The sequence below is a fragment of the Chiloscyllium punctatum genome, chromosome 2 (assembly GCF_047496795.1).
Source record: "Chiloscyllium punctatum isolate Juve2018m chromosome 2, sChiPun1.3, whole genome shotgun sequence".
Classification (NCBI taxonomy): Eukaryota; Metazoa; Chordata; class Chondrichthyes; order Orectolobiformes; family Hemiscylliidae; genus Chiloscyllium; species Chiloscyllium punctatum.
In genome coordinates this window covers 15,714,512-15,738,320 of record NC_092740.1, presented here as the reverse complement: position 1 = coordinate 15,738,320, position 23,809 = coordinate 15,714,512, and the positions used below count along the sequence as shown (strand labels likewise).

The following is a 23,809-nucleotide window of genomic DNA, read 5'->3' as shown; positions in this document are numbered from 1 at the left end:
CACTGCAAAACTCTTCTCTAATACTTCCTTTTTATTGAAATACAAACATTGTTTTCCATTAGAAGATACAATGAGTGGTTGAAACTATTGTGACAAGACATTCTATAGTTTATGAAAATGTGGAATAAAAGTAAACTAATCTTCATAGCTTTTAATCTTTTATATTGTGTGCGTGCGTCTGCAAATGCTTCATCCGGTGGTTCACTGACAGTGTTACCTACTATGGCGACGAAACTTCTGAAAACAAACCTTCCAACTCCGCAAGCAAACGTATATCCAGAATGCTCATCTTTCTATTCACCTTGCCAAAACTCATTAAAACTCTTGTCAAAGGTCATTAATTATTCCCATTTAGTAAGACTTATCAGGAGAACTTGAGTTTTTGAAACACTATCACCAATAATGCTGCAACACAACAGAAATAATTACTTCATGAGCAGAACTAGCCTCAGCTATTTTCACTCAATTTATTGTTGAATGTCAAGTCAATTCATAAAAAAAGGCAGTCCCACTGCCCTAGTGTTCTCACTTTATCCACAGTGATAGATTCTATACAGGACAGCTTGTCTCCATCCAGCGGGTGAGAGGTCACGATTGGTGAAGGGCTGACTGTGTCTGCAGCAACTGTTATACGAAACCTGTCCAGCAGGGAGTACAATCTTTGGTGTCTGAAATCGAAGCAGAATTTATTATTCCTAAGGTTAATGGAGACCGTTATAGCAAAGCAGATTCTAAAGCTCAGCAACATTCCTAGGTCTTGATTCATCAAGCCTACTCTAGCACGAACTCACCAGTCAAGGCAACATTCCTAGATCCAGAGCAGACAATACCTCACCTTTCACCCCATATCTGGGCCAAGCTTGGCAACAACCCCCACAAATGGACCAGGCATAGTGCTCACTTGTCTGCATCTGGATCAGGAATGGTGATAACACCCCCTCCATCCAGACAAGGCCATGCACCAACAACTCACCTCAGGACCAAGCACAGCATCAATATCCCATAACCGGACAAGATAAAGCAACGACAATCGCACAAACAAGGTTCCATGGTAACTATGATTTTTGTTTTAAATTTCCCCACTTTTCAGAGGCCCTGAGGATGAACACTTTGGCCTCTCGCCCCTCCTGTCATGATACCAGCATAAACTGGATAAACACAAGATCAACTCAAGTCTTTGTACCTTTGAGCAAGACAAGTTGTCTGTAGATATCGCTGAAGCCTTTCCAACTCTTCACGTGGCACTTGGGCAACACTATTCTATAAAGAGAGCATCTTAATTTTAAAAATAGTTTATAACAAATCACAATAGATGTTGTAAACCTGAAACTAAACTAAACAAAAATGGAAACGGTCAGCAGATTGGGCAGTTTCCATTGACAGAATAGTGGTGTCAGACAGGTATTTCTGTGTGGCTGGGAGGTAAAGAATGTTTTGGCTTGAAATGACAACTTCCTTTTTGTAAAAGGTATTGCTTTCATTTTCACTGTCTCAATTTTCCCATTTCTCTCATTGTACACATCTTGTAAGTAATTTTGCTTTCTTCAGTTTCTCTCAACACATCTCCTATTCTCTAGTGCTGAATTCGTTGCCATTTAACCATCTCCTGTTTTCTCATCATGAAACTTAATATGGTACTGTTTTATACATTTGCTTTGTTTTCAAATGCCAATCTCTAAAATTCACATGTTTTGACAGTGTCCCAAGACTTTACCCTTATATCCCACATCCACTTCTCATCCCTTGTTAGTTGAGGGTTTTGGGTCATAATAGTACCTTTTAAAACCCCTGGCCATTTCTATTTTTCTTCACCGAGATGTGCTATGGATTCATCTTTACAGACTCCAACGTTGTCTCCACAGTGAGCTAACGCACCTTTACTTGCTGAATTAGCTTGGTTTCCCTTCCTTTCCAAAAAGGATACTATTTGGGCATTCTCCAGTTTCCATTCACATACTATATGATTTCTCATCCTCATCTCCCTCATCTTTCTAAGTTGCCGATGTACTACGCATGGCAATCAACATCGGCACACCAACTGCAGCACTGACTGCCAGTTCCTGAAGTCATTGCTTCACACGGGACCTCAGAGGCTCACGTAGCTGGCAAGAAAATTAGAGGGAACATTGTTCAGGATTCAAGGAGATATACATTACGCCCTTTACATCTGAACTGTGTAAAGCACTGTACTCATTCTGTCCTAATATCTCTTGCATTTGTTTCAGGATTCAGTTGTTCTCTGATAGAATGAACTAGCAAAGATGCCATCATTCTAAATGCAAAACTATACCAACATCTCACCTCCCTGCCCTGACATTAAAAATACAGACTGTGGTATAATCATATAGTATGTGAATGGAAACTGAAGAATGCCCAAATAGTACCGTTTTTGGAAAGGAAGGGTAGTAGTTTTCTGGAATGGTGAAATTAAATATCACCTTCATACAGACCGACCAATGACCTTATGACTAAACCAGCTACTGAGCCAAGCTGGGATGGACAAACCCACTCAATAAAAGAACAAGATCAGAATGAGAGGATTCGCAACATTTTAATATAGCTGGAAAATGAGACATGTTTCTGAGGCTGTGTCTTGAAAACATAATCACAAGAACGCCAAATTGCAAATAAATCACAACAATGCAGAGTGTGCTGATATCCAAATGATTAAGATGATCAGTTAAGCTCATAAGGTGGCTCACTGTGTTTGCCAGAAGCAACATACACCCATACACAGGCACCTGTCCTCTGCAAATAAGTGGAATACATTCAATATTTTTTAAAAAACTAAGCTTAACTCAGGAACTTGAGGAACCTTGTTGCCTTCTCCATTACACTGCCAGAGCAAATCAACCGACTTGCCAACCAAACAACAATCTTTTCTGTTGTAATATTAATTCTTAATTTTTTTATTTTTGCATTTGTCCTGATGAGCACAAGACAAAAATCTTTAACAATATGTCTCTGTTCAACCAAAATAAAGTTCCATATGGCCAAAAACTTCAATTATTCTAATATTGCTGCTTCAACACTTTTGGGCATAGCAAAAACAGATATCACCCCCACACAAGTTTAAAAAATAAATATATAAACAGGTAAGCCCCATCAGTAGTTATCCAATGTGCGAACTTTACAATATAATTCTCCCAACATAAAGCTTTGTACATCAGCAATGCGGTTAACTCTTAACTGCCCTCAAAAACGTCCTCTTAAACACTTCCGCCAACTCCACTGGACCCCACCAGCAAGAACATCTTCCCCTCTCCACCTATGGAGAGGACTGTTCTTTTCAACAGTCCTTTGTGTGCGCCACTCTCCCCACCATCCTCCCAAACCCCCAGGTACCTTCCCCTGCAACCGGAAAAGATGCAAAACCTGCCGATACACCACACCCCCTTACCTCCATCCAGGACCCCAAACAGTCCTTCCAAGTTCACCTGCCTCTCTTCCAACCTAGAGTGCACTTGATGCAGTAAACCATGTGGTCTTCTCTCCATCAGGGAGACCAAACGTACACTTAGGGAACTGTTTACCAAGCATCTCAGTCAGGCCTGCAGGGGCCTATAGGACTTCCCAGTCACCCCACATTTTAATTCCCCTTCCCTCTCCCTGTCTGTCATGACCATCTTTGGCCTCCTCCATTGCTACAATAAACCAAACCGTGAATTGGAGGAACACCACCTCGTCTTCTGCCTTGGCAGCTTACAGCCCAGAGGCCTCAGTATTGAGTTCTCCAATTTCAAATGGCCTCCCTTCCCCTACCTTCCTCTGACTCCCTTCCCAGCAACCCCCCTTCCCCCCCCTACCAATCAGATTCATTCCTCCCATTGATCAACCCTTTGCCTGTATTCACCTATCCCACTTCATCACCCTACCCTCCCCCACCACTCCCGTTATTTACAGCTCCCCCTAGACCCATCCCCAGTCCTGAAGAGTTACACCCAAAACATGGGCTTCTCCACCTCCTGATGCTGCTTGGCTTGCTGTGTTCTTCCAGCCTGCTGCCTATCTACTGAGTGACTGAGCAAGCCAATCTGTTTCAAGACAATTACGGATGGGCTATTATGGTGACCATCCCATAAAGGAGTAAAGAAAAAAAATTCAAGTGCAGAAGTTAGCTCCAGCTTGCACCTTCCACTTTGTGCAAACTTTCAATATCTCATCCAACGTTTCTTTTGGGCCTGATGTGCAATTTGGTTTCACAATATTTTGAAGCATCTTGGGATGTGTTACCCAGTTAAAGATGGTGTATGATTATAACCTGTTCCCAATCAAGTGAAAATTATAGTCAAGCAGGCTGCAAATCTATGAGCTCCAACCCATATTCCTATAATATAACTCAGCACAATATGTTCAGATATGACTTCAGCTGAAAGTACGTGGCAAAATAATACATATATCAGGAGAAAATGGTCACAGGACTATGGCCAAGAGTGCAGTTGCAGAGCTAATTAAACTGCAAGATTTCATTTTACCTGCAAACTTTCTGCCAAAAGCATCTCAACTCGTCGGCAAGCCAGAGTGTCCACCATCCGTGCCAGTACTCGGAATGGTGTGCTTATCAGTTTATCAATATACAGCATCAAGACCGCCCCCGACTGGCTGAGATGGATCCCCTCCAAGCATTGCAGGGTCTTCTTTAACATGGTTGGCTACAAGGTAGGGGGAGAGAAGACAATAAAATTAAAGTGCAATAAATTAATCCAGTAAGGAGAATAGGAGAAACATCTTCACCCAAAAGTAATGAGCACCTAAAACTCACTACTGCAAGGAGCAATTGGAGATTGTGAGCCGTTGAAGTGAACAGAAAATATACATTTAAGAAGCAGCTAGATAAATACACAAGAGAGGAAGAAATAGAAATGCCGTACTCTACTTTGAGGAAATGTATTAGGAGGGGGCTCAAAGAAAATGAACACAAGCCTATTCTTGTGATGTAAATTCTATATTCCAGGTAGGACTGAGACAGGTTCCACTGGCCTCACCAAAGAGATTGTTTCCATTTGATATGGTACAAGCTACAACTAGACAAGGGGCAAGCAAATAATACACTCCAGATGTAGATCCAGTCATCATTGCCAACAAGTAGCCAGGCCAAAGAAGGTGCAAATCTGAGCACAATAGTCACAACCTGACACCAGTAGTCATGGGAGAAGAGGTCTACAGGCAAGATGTGAAAATCACCACTGTTCAGCACCAAGGTGTGGACTTGAATGGTCAGTAAAAAAAAAGTTTTTGCCTTCTGTACCAATTGTCTCCAAAAGAGGGGCATGAAAAGTTATCAAACATTTGTGGGCTTATGCAACCACCATATACATGCAGCGCAGTTTATATTACCTGCTCCAAGAGAATGAAACCTTGAGGGTTAGTCTTGCCTCTCGTCATTCAAACCTGTGGGTATCCCACTGGCCTTTTCTTATTGATTCCATCTAAAGGTGCCCCTATGCTGATAAAGCTTTTGTTATTCACACCAGCTGAGGTGATGAAGTCAGACACATTTTATTCTCTCCAACCTTTTGAATTAAAGCACTCCTAACCCCAGTAAGGTCAGTTCAACCAAATCAATTCACATTGAAGGTACAACTTCATTACATGGTTGGTTCTGATGCTCACTGGCCTAACATCAGTCAGTCAACAGGGAGCTTGAAGAGCTGATAGCACAAAAATATAATCTGGGGAAGAACATACTTACTGTTGCAAGATTGTCACATCGGGACTGGATAGCCTGAATGAAAAGCCCACTGGCAGCAGAGTTACGATGAACAGCACTGATAAAATCTTGCACTGGTGGTTCATGAGAAAGATTGATGAGATCTTGAACATGATTGACTATCAGCCAAGTCAGGTGTTCAGAATCATGAAGGTTTTGACACTGGAACAACAGAGGAAAAAAAAAATCAGCATCCACCAATTTTGATATAAACATCCTTCACTTTCGCTAAAAATGAACCTGGAACCGCCCCCCCCCCCCCCCCGCCACCTCCCACTGCAGGTGCGTGTACTTACCCTCCCATGGACTGTAGTGGTTCAACAAGGGTGGTTCACCACCCCTTCCTCAAGGGTAGTTCAGGAGGTACAACATTTGCTAACCTAGCTGGCATCATTCACGTCCCCTGACAGTTATTTTAAAAGCCCAATCTCTCACAAGGAAGGAAAAACAGCTTGTCTTAATTTCAAGTACATTTAACAAAAAGTTATGTATATTTTAATTTTTCAGAACACTGGAACAGGCTCGAGAGGTCAAATTCTACAGAGGATGACTGAGAATGGGCACAAAACTTAGCTGAGAAAGATGAAGAATTGCTGCAAGCTAATAAAATGGTGAAGCAAGACACAATGGATTGAACTGTCAATATTTTGAAGAATTGCAGGACATAAAGCAAAAGATGGAGAGCCATAAAACCGGTGCTTGCTAAAACAATTTTGGGACTGAGCTCAACAGCTAAAATGGCCATCTATGGTTTTGAAGACAGACCGACTTCTTCATCTGAATTTTCTGTTTCATCACTCACAAAGGAGTTGAGTTACCACAGTGAACCTATTTAGCTAATGGAAGCACACAGAACAAAACCCATTTTCTTCATATGCCAAGAGACTGAATTTTATACTAACACTACTTCTGTATGACACATATAGCATTGCAAAATCAATCTTTTGCTTTAAAACTCAATAATAATTCTATTGAATCTTACCACATAATCACAGAAAAGAATGAGGGCTCCTCTTCGAACTATTTCCCTATTGCACACACCCAACTTAGATACAGATTTTGAATCTTCATTTTCAGATATCTGAGGACTCAGCAACTTAGTGCTTGACAAGCTGTGCCTCCTGTGTTAAGAGAGAAAAAAAAAGAGATCTGACAAAAGATACAATTTTTTTTTAAAACAGTAAAATACAATCTTTCCTCAAAAGTAGTAACATAGTCCTGGAATGCTGGAGCCATCCACATGATTCAACCATGGATTTAAACGTAACAAGCTCTAACGTTGATATATAGCTAGCAAAGTGGAAAACTGCTAAGGTATGCTCTGTCCAGGAAGCAAGACAAATCCACCTAATTGGTGCCTCATTGGATCACTGGCGACTAAAACATTTTGTCATGAAGTAAGGGAAATACTATCAAACAGCATTTGCTCAGCACGGAACTGCTCAGTGACACCCAGCTTGGGTTCTTCCAGGGCCACTCAGACCCTGACCTCATACATGGACAAACCAGTTGAACTCAGCAAGGGATTGATGAGTGACTGCTCTGCACATCAAGACAGAATTTGACCAAGCGCAGCATCAAGGCGCCCCAGCAAAACTCAATTAATGTGAGTAAGGGGAAAACCCATCCAGCACAAAGGAGGACGGTTATGACTTTTGGAGGTCAGCATCTCAGATTCCTCAGTGTCATAGGCCCAACCATCTTCAACTACTTCATCAACGTCGTTCCTTTCTTCTTATTGTCAGAAGTTGGAGTGTTCCCTGATGATTGCACAATGTTCAGTACCATTCGCGATTCATCAGGCACTGAAGCAGCCTATAACCATTTGCAGCAAAACCTGTAAAATATCCAGGCCAGGGCTTAAAAGGGGCAAGTAGCATTCAAACTACTAATGCCATGCAACAATTATTTCCAATAAGAAACAAGATGGCCATCTCTCCTTAACGTTTGGGGAGTGGGTGAGGGTTTTAAAACATGAGCCAAAAACTGCATTGAATTAACCACAGAAAGGATTCAATAGCAGGAAGACTGTAGTCTTCATCATCTACAAGGAAAAAGATCAGGAACATTTTTGGAATACTCTGTACGAGTGTAGCTCCAACAATATTCAAGAAGCTTGTTACATGTCATCTATGGCGAAGACTACTTCATACACAGGCCCTTCATCCTTCCTGATGAAAGGCTTCAGCCTTAAACATCGATTTTCCTGCTCCTCAGATGCTGCCTGACCTGCTGTGCTTTTCCAGCATCACTCTGATCTTGACACTTCATCCATATGCTACCCATCTTGTTAAAACAGTCACTCCATCCAGCACTGTTGCACAGTGGTAGGACTGCGTCCCATCTACAAGATGAATTGCAGTGACTCACCAAGGTTCCCTGGTGCCTTTGAAATGTTTGAAACCTGCAACCTGTAATATCTTGAAGAATAAAAGGCAACAGACAAGGGAACACCACCATCTGCAGGCTCCCAAACATCAACTAAGTTGAAGTTCAAAACAGTTGTTTCAATGCTGCTGAATATCAATGACCTGAAATGCCTTTCACAACACTGTGGATGCATCTAGACAATATGATCATAGGAATTCAAAAAGGCAACTGACTGCCACCTACTCAAGAGCCATTAAAGATGAACAATACATTCTGATCTAGCAAGTGACACATACATCCCACAAGAGAATAAAAAAGGTAACTGGGAGACTAGGAAAACAAGTACATAGTCTGCGTGCTCACACACTTCTCCATATCTTTGGAGGAAAAGTTGGACTGAGCAACCCATGTCCATGTTAGGTTGCTGGACAAGTTGGAGCTGATAACGTTCTCACTACATTGCAACTCAAGTTACATTCAGCAGTTGAGAGGAAGGATTGAGAGGTCACTGTCCTGGCAGCCATTCAAATGAACTGCTCTGCCAGGAACAATGCAATCTTTCGGGGGTAACTGATAGAATAGTCAGTCACAATAATATTAACCAGTCTACCATTCTTTAGTCCAGAAAGGGTGCAAGCTCACAACTAACACAAAAGGTGGTGGCATTTGGTATGCTTTCCTTTATTGGTCAGAATATTGAGTACAGGAATTGGGAGGTCATGTTGTAGCTGTACAGGACATTGGTTAAGCCACTTTTGGAATATTGCGTGCAAATCTGGTCTCCTTCCTATTGGAAAGCTGTTGTGAAACTTGAAAGGGCTCAGAAAAGACTTACAAGAATGTTGCCAGGGTTGGAGGATTTGAGCTATAGGGAGATGCTGAACAGGCTGGGGCTGTATTCCCTGAAGCGTCGGAACCAGAGGTGTGACCTAATAGAGGTGTATAAAATCATGAGGAGCATGGATAGGATAAATCGACAAAGTCTTTTCCCTGGGGTAAGGGAGTTCATAACTAGAGGGCATAGGCTGAAGGTGAGAGGGGAAAGATGTAAAAGAGACCTGCGGGGCAACACTTTCATGTGTGCGTGATGTTTGGGGGGGGGGGGGGGGGGGGGGGGAAAGAGGGGAGAAGAGATGTTGGTGAAGAGAGAATCGGCTGCCAGAGGAAGTGGTCGAAACTAGTACAATTGCATAATTTAAAAGGCAAAGATAGGTATATGAATAGGAAGGGTTTAGAGGGATATGGGCCAAGTGCTTGCAGGTGGAACTACATTGGGTTGGGATCTCTGGTTGACATGGACGAGTTGGACCAAAAAGGTCTGGTGTCCATGCTGTACATCTCTATGACTATGAAAGGGTGTGAACACACCTCAGACAGGGTGAGCAAAAGGGTGCCAGTGCAAGGGCACAAGCAGGCAGCAAGCATGATACTGATAAGGAGTGAGTGCACCAGTGGCAAGGAACAAGCACAGAAACATAAGTGAGTGTGTAGGTAAGGATGCAAATGCATGAAACTAATGGTGAATCATGTAGCTTCTCAGTGGACTATAATAAAACACCAACCTTTTCCAGCATAGCATTTAGTTGTTTTTTTTGACTTTTTCTTGGGGTGTGGGAAGTCAATACCTTATTACGTTATTCTTTGTTCAAGAACAAAGTGACACAATATAGAACAACGAATACAGTTTGTGCAGGGGTCTGGCAAAACTTGTTGTCTTCCCCCACCACCTTTCTGTTATCAATTGAAAAAAGGCTAAAATTGTTTTAAGAACACAATGCTGTATTCGCCAGCGCCTTAACTGCCAAAAGTGCCCAACGCATGTCTCACTTTCCTTGAACAACAATTTGTGCTTTGAGTAAAACATCCCAAGTATCTTCACAAGAGTGGAATTAGGCAAAAACTTGCAACAACGCAAAGGAAGAGACATTAAAGCTAGTGGCTGACCAATAAACCAAAGGGATAGCTTTTCAACAAACATTATCATTTAAGAAAAGTGGCAGAAATCTCCTAAGAAAGAAACTTCAGAGCTGAGGGCCAGGTCACCAATAGGGGTGAAGTAAGTGGGGATAATGACGGCAGAATTGGAAAGTGCAGAGATCACCGATTTGTAGACAGGAGGATACTTGGCAGGGTTAAATGTCTTGGAGGAATTTGAAAACAATACTGCAGGACAAAACATCAACATAAATTTATCAACTTCATTCTACTTATATTCAGAGACTGATTTCTTTTTTTCCATTTGCTAGGTGCACTATACAAAAGAGTACGGTGCTGTTATATTTCACAGGGAATCAACAGCCTTCTGTTTATTGTACTTACTTTGGGGTCTGATGCACCTCTGACCACCAGCTGTAGTTTGTGTAGTTCACAAGCAGTAGGATTTGGCACCAAAGCAGTACTAAAGATGGGTGAGTGGGAATTATGGACTGAACCAAGGCATTCAAACTTTCCAATGTGTAAAAGCTTCCATCAAAGCCATTCCCCACAATCAATCTCGTGGCAGCTGCTGTGATTCTTCTAAACATCCCTGAAAGAAAGGAAGGAGGATATGCATTTACATAGTGCCTTCCATGACCTAAAGCTGCCCCAACATGCTTTGGAACCATTTAAAGTCCTTTTGAAGATTTGGAAGGGAGAAAAGATGACACCAATTTGTACAGAGCAAGCTTTCTTAAACAGCAATAATGACTAGATGAATCTTATTCTCTGTAATGATATTAGTTGAGGGAACAAATATTTCCAAAACATCAGGGGACTCTCCTACTATGCTTCACATGGGCTACTTTAGATGCACCTGATAGGAAAGACTGGATCTTAGCTTAATATCTTATCTGAAAGATGGGGCCTCTGTGAGGAAATCCCTTCACTACAGCACTGGGAACCTCTGTCTAAATTCATATGTTCAAGGCCCTGGAATGGAAGTGGAACTCAACTTCTTGACTCTTACGTGTACACTTTTGAGGGAATTCAATATTATCCATGCTGTGATCTCCCAGATGGGCCATGAAACTAAACACTGCTTACTCAAATCTACTACACTCCTAGGAGAAGTTCAAATGTAATAAGTGGGCTTCTTTGGAGAATGGATGTGAATGATGGCCCAAGCACAAAATATAATATTAGTATTTGTTAAAGTATTTCAGCTCGTATCCTTCCTGCCAGAAAGGGTAAGCTGTGTTACCTGATTTGAAGATGTGTATGAGGCACATAAGCAGAGTGCCAATCTGCTGACAATAAAAGGAGTGCTGCTGTTCACTCATGTCCACCTTCAACTGCTTATTTACAATGTCCTCAAGGAGGATCCCCACCATCTGCAACAGGAACCTGCACAAAGAGAAGAATGCACAAGTCAATTACTAGTTAGGCCTCTGCTGCAGTACTGTGTCCAATTTGAATTAACTCACTTTCAAACAAGATGTTAAGCATTGGATAAGATGAAGAGGAGACTTACTCAGGATAAGGGACTTCAGTTTATGAACAGACTGGATTAGTTAGGACTCTCTCACCAGAGGTCATAGGAAACCTGCAAAATTCTAAAAGGACTAGTCAAATTACCAAGAGTGTGGAACAAGGGGAATCCTATAGATATGGGGTAGGCCATTCAGGACTGAGACAAGGAGAAATTTCTTCACCCAGAGAATGGTGAGCTTGTGGAATTCTCTTGTTGTTGAGTCCAAAACATTAAAATGTTTTTATGAAGGATTTAGATATAATTAAAGGGCATGGCGCAAAAACAGGAACATGTTACTGAGTACTGAATAAAAGAGCAGATTCGAAGGGCCAAATACCTGCTCCTATTTTCTACAGGCCTACCTCAGTTCTCCAGTACAAACATCCTAAATCCATATCCAAAGGAGGTGAGCCAGCTCTTAAAAAAGACTGGCTTTACAAATAGAAGCAGAGTTTACAAAAAGAAATTATGTTAATTTTTACATCACTAGTTAGGCCTCAGTAATTGTATTGCTTCCAATTCAGGGTAACTCACATTTAAGCAGAATGTCAAGACTCGAGAGAAGGAGTAGATAAGATTTACTAGTGATGAGAGGCTTCAGAAAGACGAGAGAAACTGGGTCTGTTCTCCTTACATCAGGGAATGTTAACAGAAAATTTGGTAGAGGTGTTTAAAATTGTCTGGAACTGTTCTGGTACAGGAAGACTGGTCTCAAGATTTAATATAATTCATGAATCAAATAACAGGGAAGATATTACTCAATAAATCACAATAAATTGGAACACAGTTTGAGGGGGTGATGGAAGCAGATTCAATAGTAAACATACAGGAAGGAATTCCAATATGTCTAATTATATGCTTCTATTTTAAACTCTAACTTTTTCAAAGCCATGTTATGAAGTGTTACAATCCAAATCCAAATTTGCATTTCTTGACAATACAAATATTCGCTTTTGCTATGAAGAGAAGCTGTGGTTTTATACAACAATCCATGTCATGTAATTTGTTTCTGGAAAGTTTGACTTCTACCTTTGACAAATCCCACAAAATGCTCCACATAAACATCTTAGACCAAACACTCTGCAAGATGAGTCACCAGTTAAGTTACACTTCATGCCACAGAATGCACAGCAGTCTTAGTTTCTTGTTTACAGCAATACAAACAAACAAGCAAATCAGGAGCAGGAACAGACCAGTCAGCCCCTTGAACCAATTTCACCATTCAATAGGATCTGTTTGTAGAGTGAATCCCAGATTCCCACCTTCTCCTGGTAAACTTATCCACCTACCAGGTTGTAAGCTTGCTCACTGAACTGGTAGATTTGTTCTCAGATGTTTCGTCACCATGCTAAGTAACATCAGTGAGCCTCCGATCTATCTACGCTTTATAAATACTCTATGCGACATGTCCCTCTGCCTTCTGAGGCAGTGTTCCAAAATGAGATCCCTTAGAAAAAAAATTTTATTACAAAAAAAAAAGGACCTAACCATAAACCATGCCCCTTGTTCTGGCCTTACCTACTGGAGGAAACATCATTGCAACACCTATCTAGACTGGATCTTATGAACTTCAACCAATTCGTTCTCCCTCCCTCTTCAAAACTCCAGTAGAATCAAGCCCAGTCTTCCACTTTTTCCTCACAAGACAACACAATAATTCTATCTAGTAAACCTCCTCTGAACGGCCTTCAATGCATTCACATCCTTCCTCGAATAAAGAGACCAAAACTACAGACAGTATTCAAGATGTGGTTGCACTAATGCCCTGTATAACTGAGGCATAATATCCTCTTGTAATAAAGGATAGCATTCCATTCACTATCTTGATCACGTATTTCCCTCAGTTGTGCACCCCGCTATTAGATTAGAGCGAGAACTTTCTGATAGAAGTTGGAAGTATCAACCTGTGTCTTTTTGCAGCACTATCATCACTTTACTATAAGCTAGCAAACCATGCGTGCCTGGCAAAGGTTTCTTCTGGGAGATGTTTACTCTGTGCCTCTTCATTCTGTTCCTCTGGTGGGACAGCCTGATTCCCTCGGTCCCTCAGCAAGGCTATGTTCTGGCAGGAAATCAAATAAGGAGACAAGGCCAATTCTTGAACCCGTGACAGAACAATATCCTCAGTCGACTGAGAAATGAGCACCCGCAGGATAGCTAGGATACCTGATATCCAAAGCTGAACTGTTCCAACTGATGCCTACAAGATAAACAATATCCAGTTATTACTCCTTTAGTTCGTTACTGCAAGAAAGAAAGAAAAATATTTTGAATTCAAGATTTCAGAAGCTGAATTTACAAAATTGAGCACGATTCTCACTTTCGGAATGCAGTAACCACCAACACTCGCTCCCAACCAATTCAGACAGCTGCTCCACAGAAAGTTGCTTTTAACACAACTCAAACCCAAATAACAATTTATATTATTTTTAACAAATTAAAATCTCCCAGGTTTGCTTTATGAGAGCTTTATGGAACTAAGTGGACAGACAGCCATATAAGGAGATATCAGGTTGGATGGCCAAAAAGCTGGGACACAAGCTAGGTTTGATAGAATGCGTAATAGTGGAAAAACAGGAAGGGAGGTAAAGATATAGAGAAAGTCATTTCGGAGATTTGGGCCTAGCCAGCTGAAGATACAGTTGCTAATTGGTAGCAAGTAAAATGGGACGGTCAAGAGGCCAGAACTGTCAGATTCTGAGAGTGGCTTACCAGGGTGCACGGCATGGCAAACATACTCTTCAATAACATGTCAACGGGTCGCAGTGATGAAGGTGCCACCGTCTCAAAGAGTGTATTCAGCACACCTAAGGCTTCATGTGAATCGAGGTGCATCTACACAAACAAATTAATAAATAATGCATATATTTATATCCACTTTTTCTATGAGACATAAAACTAAACTCAGAGGCAGCATCAGAAGTTTACAAGTGTAATCACAACTGCAAATCCTGCCATGCTTTCTTTCTCGATTTATCAGTCTCCTTGTATCCATTCAAGTAAAGACAATTCTCAGATCTCCCAACAAGCGCTGTATTAAAAGGAACTGCCTGCATTAACCAGTAGTACTAGAATGCTGGGGTCAAGGATTTCTGCTCAAAATGTGATGTTTTCTTCATACAATTCACAAAAAGGCAGAACTTTTTGCAAATTATTACTGCAATTTGAGCATTAATTTTTGAAATATTGTCTCGAAACAAGTTCTATCTATAAAAATCTGACAAATTCCCGGAGTGAATTAACCCTCACTGCAGGTTTCCACTAATAGCAATCTTTTGGAGATCTTCTTCAATCCTTCAGAAATTGATCTGGTTCTTACTGTTTCTTTTGACCAAAGTACAATAAAAGGTAAGTTACAAAAACTCAAGGTGAGTTTTGCTTCAATTTACTTAATAAACTAAAATTCCAACATAACATTAAAATACTGAATTTGATTAAATAAGATTATAGAAAGTTGATGAACTATCACAGTAAAAACACAAATCTATTTTTATAGGTTTTAACTAAAATTCAAGCTGCTACTTTTAAAAATATAAAAGGACAATTTAAAGCAATACTTTAAAAAACATTTTAACACATTGCCTAACTGGCTCTGGATTTTCATCGAGATTGTAGTAAAACTCGTTTTGGTCTAAACTCGGGGGAAAAAACAAATCAGTTCAAAATGGCACAACTTATTCTAGAATTAATAACTGCAAACAAAGCGGAAACACTAAATCTGGAGTTCGAAGTAGAAGCTGTAGCACTCAACAGGCTATTCAGCTTAATTGGTTGGTGCTGCTGGTTAAGCCCGATTCAAGTCTACTCCCACATAACTTCAAATCCATCAACATTATCCTTCAATTTCTCCCTCTCTCTCATGTTTATCCAGCTTTGTCTTAATTGCATCTGACATTTCCTCCTGTCCATGGTAGTGAGCTCCATGCTCTCCAGCAAAGAGATTGTCTCCTTCTCTGTACGTTTTACAAAATACAAATCATAAGCAGCAAGAACGACAGGGAACAGTGCAAGCTGTTCACAAATGTTTCAGGACCAGAGTGTCTATATGCCTGTCTGTACCTGTTGTTTAGCCAGCAACGGTAGAATCATGTCAGCTATCTGACGAGAAAGACGTTTCCACTTATCCTCATTCTCCTTGTGACACTGTTGCAACACCAGAATTAACATCTCCAGGACCTGCAGTGACAAAAAAACAATGGAGCAACTAACATTCATATGCTTCACCTGCCTACTTGTTATTTTCTTTTAATGACACAAAAGAGTCGGAGGGAAAGCGGAGATGACACGGACTCCAACTACTCATGGGAAAATGTAGAGGTGAACAGTGGAAAGCCAGGTGTATGTAGACAAACACCAGAGTTGTTCTAACAAGTTGCCATTCTGATGTTTGTTCAGCTAGGATTGATGGATACCAGTGCTTTGATTCCCCTCGTTTGGGCTGTTTACAAGAACAACTTGAATTTATATAAGGCCTTTAAAGTAGTAAAATGTTCCAAGACACTTCCCAGACACACCCGTAGATAAAATTTGACAGCATTCTAGAAGAGGAGATATTAAGGCTGGTTAAGGCATGGCAAAAGTAGATTTTTTAAGGAGCAACTGAGGAGGAACAAAGAGAAAAGGTGCAGACAGGTTTACAACAAAAAAGGTCATTTCAAATGAAGGCATGACCAACAATGGTGAAATAACAAAAACTAGGGATACACCAAGGCCACACTTGGAAAAGCACAGGTATCTATCAACAGGCCATTCAGCCACTCAAGCTTGTTCTACCATTCAGTTCAATGATGATTCATCTACACCTCAACCTGATCAGCCTCAATACTTTGACTGAACAAAAGGGAGTTGATCTCAATCTTCAACATTTGGACTGCCTTTGAGTATTTGCAGATTTTTGAGGAAAAGTTCCAGATTTCTAACAGAGTTTGCAAAAACACTGCTTTCAGCACCCAACTCTAATCCAAAATATATCAATCTTTCCTCCAACAGGAAAAGAAGGCCCTTCACACTTTCTATCCTGCCCCACAATTTAATTACACTTAAATATTAAATTCATTTACCACGTGCATTCAATATCCCTTCTCTAGCAAAATCTAAATCTTGAACATTTTAATTAGCTCCAGATTCAGTGTTTTGCAGGAGTTGTGTGTTCAACTGTACTAATGAGAGTGTTTTATGACTTCACAGCCTCTATATAATTTTAAGGTGAAATCCCCATTTTATGGATTCCAAACTTGGTTTTGCAACCAGTTTGAGCTTTGAATCCAATTTTTTATTCATACAACTGGGTAAGGGAACTGATTTAGTTCCATAAACTGAAGTCTGAATGAACACCAATTCCCTAAATTCCAAATAAGAGTTTCTGGTGCTTACAACAGAATCAAAGTAAACTAAATAGGGGAGAAGATTTTTAATACCAGGAGATGGAGGGATAGTGAGAAGGGAGCAAGAAAAACAGTTTTCTTTTGAAGATGGTATTTTCACTACCCTAATCTTCGCCCAAAAATACAGTGTATCCCTGGGCTAATGTTTTTCAAACACACACACACGACAGCACCAGCCACTCCCACGTTAGGTAACAACAGACAGGAATAGTACAGCGCTCCCAATGGACTGATCCAATATCAAGCCAAAAGCATCAACTTTCAAACAGGTCAAACTCAACTGTTTCCAAATGCTGAAAAGCATATTTTGTCAATTTTGGCCATAAAAGAATTAAACCTGCAATTCTTACCATTTCAAGATGTTTATTGCAAATCTATTTAAAAAAAGAAAACTAGGTTTATTAGAGCATTCGGGCTAAGACATGACAGTTGCTGCACCACAATTCCAGCTAGTTGGAGCAACTGAACTGTGGTGCTAGCCATTCGACTGGACATTATTAATTGGTCTTTCATAACTGTAGGAGTCAAGACGTCAATCTAAATCAGTACATTGCAAAATATTTAGAACAGTCATTGAAGTAGAACTGTGTACGAGACATGCATTGATCAAACACCAGACTGTACATCAAGAATTCATGTTATGAAATAGAATGGGAATAGCGGAAATAGGCAGCATAAAAGACAGTGTTCTGAAAAACTCTAAACCAATATCATGAATCGTGCATGCACAAACAGGTCTACACCCAGATTAATAACAGCACCACCCCTTTACAGCTGCTGACAGATGTGCTGTGCATTTCCAGGATCTCCAGATTCAATTCAGCTTCTTAGCAGAGGGTTTCTTACTTAAATAATGCCAACAGAAAGCAAGATAATGAGGGGGACAACAGGCTGAATGATAAAAACCAATAAGGATGATGCAGAAAGTACAGAACAAAACATTCCAGCCATTAACTTAGACAAACATCCAAGGGACACCTGAGTGCTGAGCACCTGTACAGCTAGTTTTAAGAATAGATAGTGGATTAAAAAGCCACTTTTAGGATGCTGGGAGATAATGCTGAAGCAATTTTCAAATATTACTGCCCCGTTTGGCTGATGACTATGGGGCACACTTGAAGGAAAATAGGAAAGAGGCATGCATTGCCTCTCCGGTTTCATTCAGCCTCTATAAATTAGAGCATGAACAAGCTACTTTCTCATGCAACTAATGCACAATGAAAGAAAATGCTACACTGTTTAATATGACATGCATAGCAAATAAAACAGATTCATTTCACAGGTGAATGTTAACTTTCCCAGGCTTGGTGCAAGGGTGCCAAGTTTATGCTACAGAGGAACTAGGATAGGGTGAGGACAGTTGGAGAAAGAGGAGAAGTAAGACACAACACAAACAATAACTCAACCAAACCTGAGGAAGGGGGGGGGAGATGTAAAGAATAAAGACATGTGACTGTATTGTGATCATTTAAGTATGTAAAGGGAAAGTATTTAACATGATGACGCTATCAGTGCAGGGCATTCAAGATTTGCCTACCTCAGGCTCCCCAACTCGATGACATTCTTCTGTTATTTTAACACGTTTTATATGAGGGCCCAAACATCAGTTTTAATAAAAAGTAGATGAAGGAACATATCATGAGTGGGTTAAGTGTCTGTACTTTAAAACAGCCAATTAGCCATTTATTTGGCAAATCAAATTGTGCATCAGGTCTGTCACTTACATCGTTGATCAGATATTCAGTGACTATAAGGAAATTGTTTAGTCAGCTGTAACCATCTTAAAGTTCAATACGAAGAGTGCTTGCTGAAAGGAATGAACACCTCGGATCATTGTAACAAGATTGTCTAATGACCATTCTTTCAACCAACTTCCAAAGCTCAATTTAAAAACCTTTTCCTTTTGTTGGGCTGTTGACAGATCCAATAATCTGAAACTAAGCCAGTTTAGGGTAGGACGCGTTTTTGAGAATATACTGGCTTCAAAAGTAGGTGCACAACAATAATACAGGGACAGAAGATACATTATGAGGAAGGGCTAGTGTTTCAACGCAGGGTGAGGTAATTAAGGTGTTCATAAGTAACTAAGGATTTGATTGAGTGCAGGTAAAAAAAGCTATTTTCCCCAGAGTTAATCAAGAATAAGGGGGCAGGGCACATAAACGGAATGTTACAGGTAGCTAGGCCATTCAGGAAGCACTGTCACACACAAAGGCTGGTGGAAATCTAGGACTCTTTCTACCCAGATGCTGTTGGTGCTTCATGGTCAATTGAAAATTTCAAAACAGAGATCGATAATATCTCGATTTAACAAAAATCTAAAACCCACAGAACCAACATAGATACATGGAGTTCAGACACAAATTTCCCTGGATCTAACGTTCATCAACTTCCTGCCTTGCCTAGGCCATCGTGCCAAGTACTAACATAGTGGGAAGGTGATGGAATACTCTCCCTTTGATGATGAATAGAATTATGAATGCTGAGGAACTCAACACCACCCAAGATAAAGTGGCCACTTGAATAGTCCCCCATCCAACACCCATGAATGTTCACTTCCTCCAAAAGCAGTGCACACTAGAGCTGGAGCATTTACCATTTAACAATGCACTGCAGCAAAGCTTTTTCAATAGAACCTTCCAAATATATGCCCACTTTGACCTAGAAGAGCAAGGACAGCAGCAGACAGGAATACCAGCACCGCCAATCAACTCTTTTAGCCACATTTAATCCTGACCGAGATTTACATCACCATTACTTCACTGTATTCGGGTCAAATTCCTGGAGCTCCCCTCCTAACAGTATTGCACCATCACTTCACAGACTGTGATGACAGGAAAGGTGTGGTTCACTACCACCTTCTCAAGGGCAATAAATACTATCCTAACCATTGATGCTCATATCCATTGAATGAACAAAGAATACGTGAGTGGCAGAACAGATTTGAGGACCTAACATAGCTGTTTCTGTCTGTGTCTTGCAATCAATATCCTGTGGGATGCCATATCCCATTGTGTGCTATGCTTCTTTTGTTCAGCTTTCAAAAACATTTCATTATCCTGGCTCAAGCCACGAATTGCACTCCAGGGCATTTTAAAAAGGGAGAGGAAGAGGAGGAATGGGGATGAGGAAGGGGGGGGGGGGGGGGTCTGGTTTTAGGAAAAAATAAAGTTGTGTGTACCTGGTGGTATTGGATGAGTCTCAGCAACATAGAAACCACCACTTCTTTCTGTGTATCCAGTTCCTTGCCAGCATCAGCTTTATTGGTCCCTCGCAGAACAAACAGATCGTGAACTATAGGCTGCAGTGCTGGGATTGCTATTTAAAAATACAAAAGAAAAAAAAAACTTATCTGCTGGAGTCTTACAAAAATATCTAAACAAGTAGTGCACGCTCTTCAAAAAGAGCAGGTTCAATACATTGGTCCAGGGGATGAGAGTACGGTCCAATAATGATAGGCTGCGTAAACAGGGCCTCCATTCTCGAGAGTATAGAAGAATGAGGTGGCCTCAGTGAAACATATACAATTCTGAAGAGTCTTGGTAGGATAGTAAGAGACATTGTTTCCACTAACTTCGGAATCTAGACCGTGAGGGCAACCATCTCAGAGTAAGGGGCTTATGATTTAGGAAATGTTAGCAAAGAGAGTTATGATTCTTTGGAATTCTCCACTGCCAATAATTATCAGTGCTCCATCATTCAAGGTTGAAGCAGAGATGGTTTTGATCTCTTACGGAATTAAGGAGAATGAGGAACTAGTGGGAAAATCAAGTGAAAGCCAAAGAGTACCAAAGAGGTGCAGGTCAGGAGAATTGGCCATGCTAAATTGCCCAGTGTTAGGTGTATTATTTAGGGATAAATGTGGGGGAATGGGTCCGAGCGGGTTACTCTTCGGAGGGTCAGTGTAAACTTGTTGGGCCGAAGGGCCTGCTTCCACACTGTAGGAAATCTAATCATTACGCAAAATGGTGGAGGAGACTCAATGGATAGTGTGACCTACTCCTGTTCCTAGTTCTCATGTTACCTTTCTGCAAGTTTTGATAATAATGAAGTAAACCAGTCTGAAATTTAGGAAAAAAACGAAAACTCTGAAAATTGACAACACAACCATCAAAATCTGCTAAATGTTTGTATCAATATAGCACCATTCTGGATTAGTGGTGCTGGAAGAGCACAGCAGTTCGGGCAGCATCCAAGGAGCTTCGAAATCAACGTTTCGGGCAAAAGCCCTTCATCAGGAATAAAGGCAGTGAGCCTGAAGCGTGGAGGGTGGGGGTGGGGAAAAAGTAGCATAGAGTACAATGGGTGAGTGGGGGAGGGGATGAAGGTGATAGGTCAGGGAGGAGAGGGTGGAGTGGATAGGTGGAAAAGAAGATAGGCAGGTCGGACAAGTCCGGACAAGTCATGGGGACAGTGCTGAGCTGGAGGTTTAGAACTAGGGTGAGGTGGGGGAAGGGGAAATGAGGAAACTGGTGAAGTCCACATTGATGCCTTTGGGGTTGAAGTGTTCCAAGGTGGAAGATGAGGCATTCTTCCTCCAGGCGTCTGGTGGTGAGGGAGCGGCGAAGGCGGCCCAGGACCTCCATGTCCTCGGCAGAGTGGGAGGGGGAGTTGAAATGTTGGGCCACGGGGCGGTGTGGTTGATTGGTGCGGGTGTCCCGGAGATGTTCCCTAAAGTGCTCTGCTAGGAGGCGTCCAGTCTCCCCAATGTAGAGGAGACCGCATCGGGAGCGACGGATACAATAAATGATATTAGTGGATGTGCAGGTGAAACTTTGATGGATGTGGAAGGCTCCTTTAGGGCCTTGGATAGAGGTGAGGGAGGTGGTGTGGGCACAGGTTTTACAGTTCCTGCGGTGGCAGGGGAAAGTGCCAGGATTGGAGGGTGGGTTGTTTGGGGGCGTGGACCTGACCAGGTAGTCGCGGAGGGAACGGTCTTTGCGGAAGGTGGAAAGGGGTGGGGAGGGAAATATATCCCTGGTAGTGGGGTCTGTTTGGAGGTGGCGGAAACGTCAGCGGATGATTTGGTTTATGCGAAGGTTGGTAGGGTGGAAGGTGAGCACCAGGGGCGTTCTGTCCTTGTTACGGTTGGAGGGGTGGGGTCTGAGGGCGGAGGTGCGGGATGTGGACAAGATGCGTTGGAGGACATCTTTAACCACGTGGGAAGGGAAATTGCGGTCTCTAAAGGAGGTGGCCATCTGGTGTGTTCTGTGGTGGAAATGGCCCTCCTGGGAGCAGATCCGGCGGAGGCGGGGGAATTGGGAATACGGGATGGCATTTTTGCAAGAGGTAGGGTGGGAAGAGGTGTCATCCAGGTAGCTGTGGGAGTCGGTGGGTTTGTAAAAAATGTCAGTGTCAAGTCGGTCGTCATTAATGGAAATGGAGAGGTCCAGGAAGGGGAGGGAGGTGTCAGAGATGGTCCAGGTGGAATATGTTGGTGAAGTTGATGAATTGCTCAACCTCCTCACGGGAGCATGAGGTGGCGGCAATGCAGTCATCGATGTAACAGAGGAAGAGGTTGGGAGTGGCACCAGTGTAATTACGGAAGATCAACTGCTCTACGTAGCCAAAGAGACAGGCATAGCTGGGGCCCATACGTGTACCCATGGCTATCTCTTTGGTGTAGAGGAAGTGGGAGGATTCAAAGGAGAAATGGTTAAGGGTGAGGACCAGTTCGGCCAAACAAATGAGTGTGTCGGTGGAAGGGTACTGTTGGGGACATCTGGAGAGGAAAAAACGGAGGGCTTGGAGGCCCTGATCATGGCGGATGGAGGTGTAGAGGGATTGGACATCCATGGTGAAGATGAGGCGTTGGGGACCGGGGAAACGGAAGTCTTGGAGGGAGTGGGTGGTGTCTCGAACATATGTGCAATATAGCACCACTCAATCTCAGGACTTCTCAAAGTTCTTTACATCCATTGAAGTACTTCTGAAATGTAGTCAGTGTAGAAAACATAGCAACAAACTTGCGCACTGTAAGGGGAAAGTGACTTATTTTTAAAACAATGTTGGTTGAGTGAATGATAAGGATCAGGACACCAAAGATAACCCCCTTGCTGTTCATTGAAATGCCTTTCATAGCCATCTGAGGGGGAAGGCAAAGCTTTGGTGTAATGCCTCGTCAGCACTCCCTCAACAGTCCACTAACCGTGCTAGTGCCCCTGGAGTAGGGATTGAACTTTCAACACTTGAACTCTGAGGCCAGAGTTCAACCCACTAAGCCACAGGTGATACTGATAAACATTTCAGAAAAAAAGTGTTTAACTAACCACTTTAAACGGCCAATATCGGAGATATAATTCTGCTGAGATAGGCCAATTGATACCTGATAAATTAGCATTACTTAATGGAACTGCAAGCCTAAAAGAATACAGTATCACCACAATATTCACCTGCATCAGCAGAAACAGTGTGAAGCTGCCATCTAATTTTATGTAACCATGATTTTTATGTAACCATGATTTATGTTGATCCAGTTACAAACAAATCATACTGAAAAACAGGCAATCACTAACTGATCTGAAACTCTCTTGTGGCCAATCTTGTCAGTAGATATCAGAGTAACCCTGAAACAATCAGTCACAAACAGCTTAACAGCAAGTCAGAAGTTAAAAACATACATAGGCTGCCATTTAATTGTTCGGATCCCTGTCGTCAGCAAGGTGGCAGCTCAACCCCCTTCTCAAAGGGAACTAGAGATAGCTACAAATTCTTGCCCAGCCAGTGACCTCTACATCCCATGAATAAATAAAATGAAACATTAAACTGGTGACACCAAAGCTATTCTATAAATTGGGCAGAAATCTCACTCCAAGCTCATACAGTATAATCTGTACAAGCTTCAAGAGCTACATGTTTTTTTGGAATTTTTTACCAAGTTTCTTGCTCCACTGT

General features: G+C 41.7%; 1 protein-coding gene across 14 annotated transcripts in view; it reads right to left on the bottom strand.

Moving 5' to 3' along the window:
* Nucleotides 1–23,809, bottom strand: part of htt (huntingtin) — a 264,314-nt gene that overhangs the window by 63,179 nt on the left and 177,326 nt on the right. For 11 of the 14 annotated variants that reach the window (XM_072594050.1, XM_072594068.1, XM_072594077.1 and 8 more), the window contains 12 exons: nt 20,097–20,233; nt 17,266–17,289; nt 15,591–15,707; nt 14,244–14,366; nt 13,493–13,731; nt 11,262–11,404; nt 10,400–10,607; nt 6,693–6,831; nt 5,693–5,872; nt 4,476–4,652; nt 1,184–1,260; nt 530–668 (listed from right to left, as the gene is read on the bottom strand). In XM_072594050.1, coding sequence (XP_072450151.1) covers nt 530–668; nt 1,184–1,260; nt 4,476–4,652; nt 5,693–5,872; nt 6,693–6,831; nt 10,400–10,607; nt 11,262–11,404; nt 13,493–13,731; nt 14,244–14,366; nt 15,591–15,707; nt 17,266–17,289; nt 20,097–20,233 — 1,703 coding nt within the window. The remainder of the gene's footprint in view (nt 1–529; nt 669–1,183; nt 1,261–4,475; nt 4,653–5,692; nt 5,873–6,692; nt 6,832–10,399; nt 10,608–11,261; nt 11,405–13,492; nt 13,732–14,243; nt 14,367–15,590; nt 15,708–17,265; nt 17,290–20,096; nt 20,234–23,809) is intronic. The other 3 variants (XM_072594086.1, XM_072594171.1, XM_072594160.1) reach the window with 1 other exon arrangement.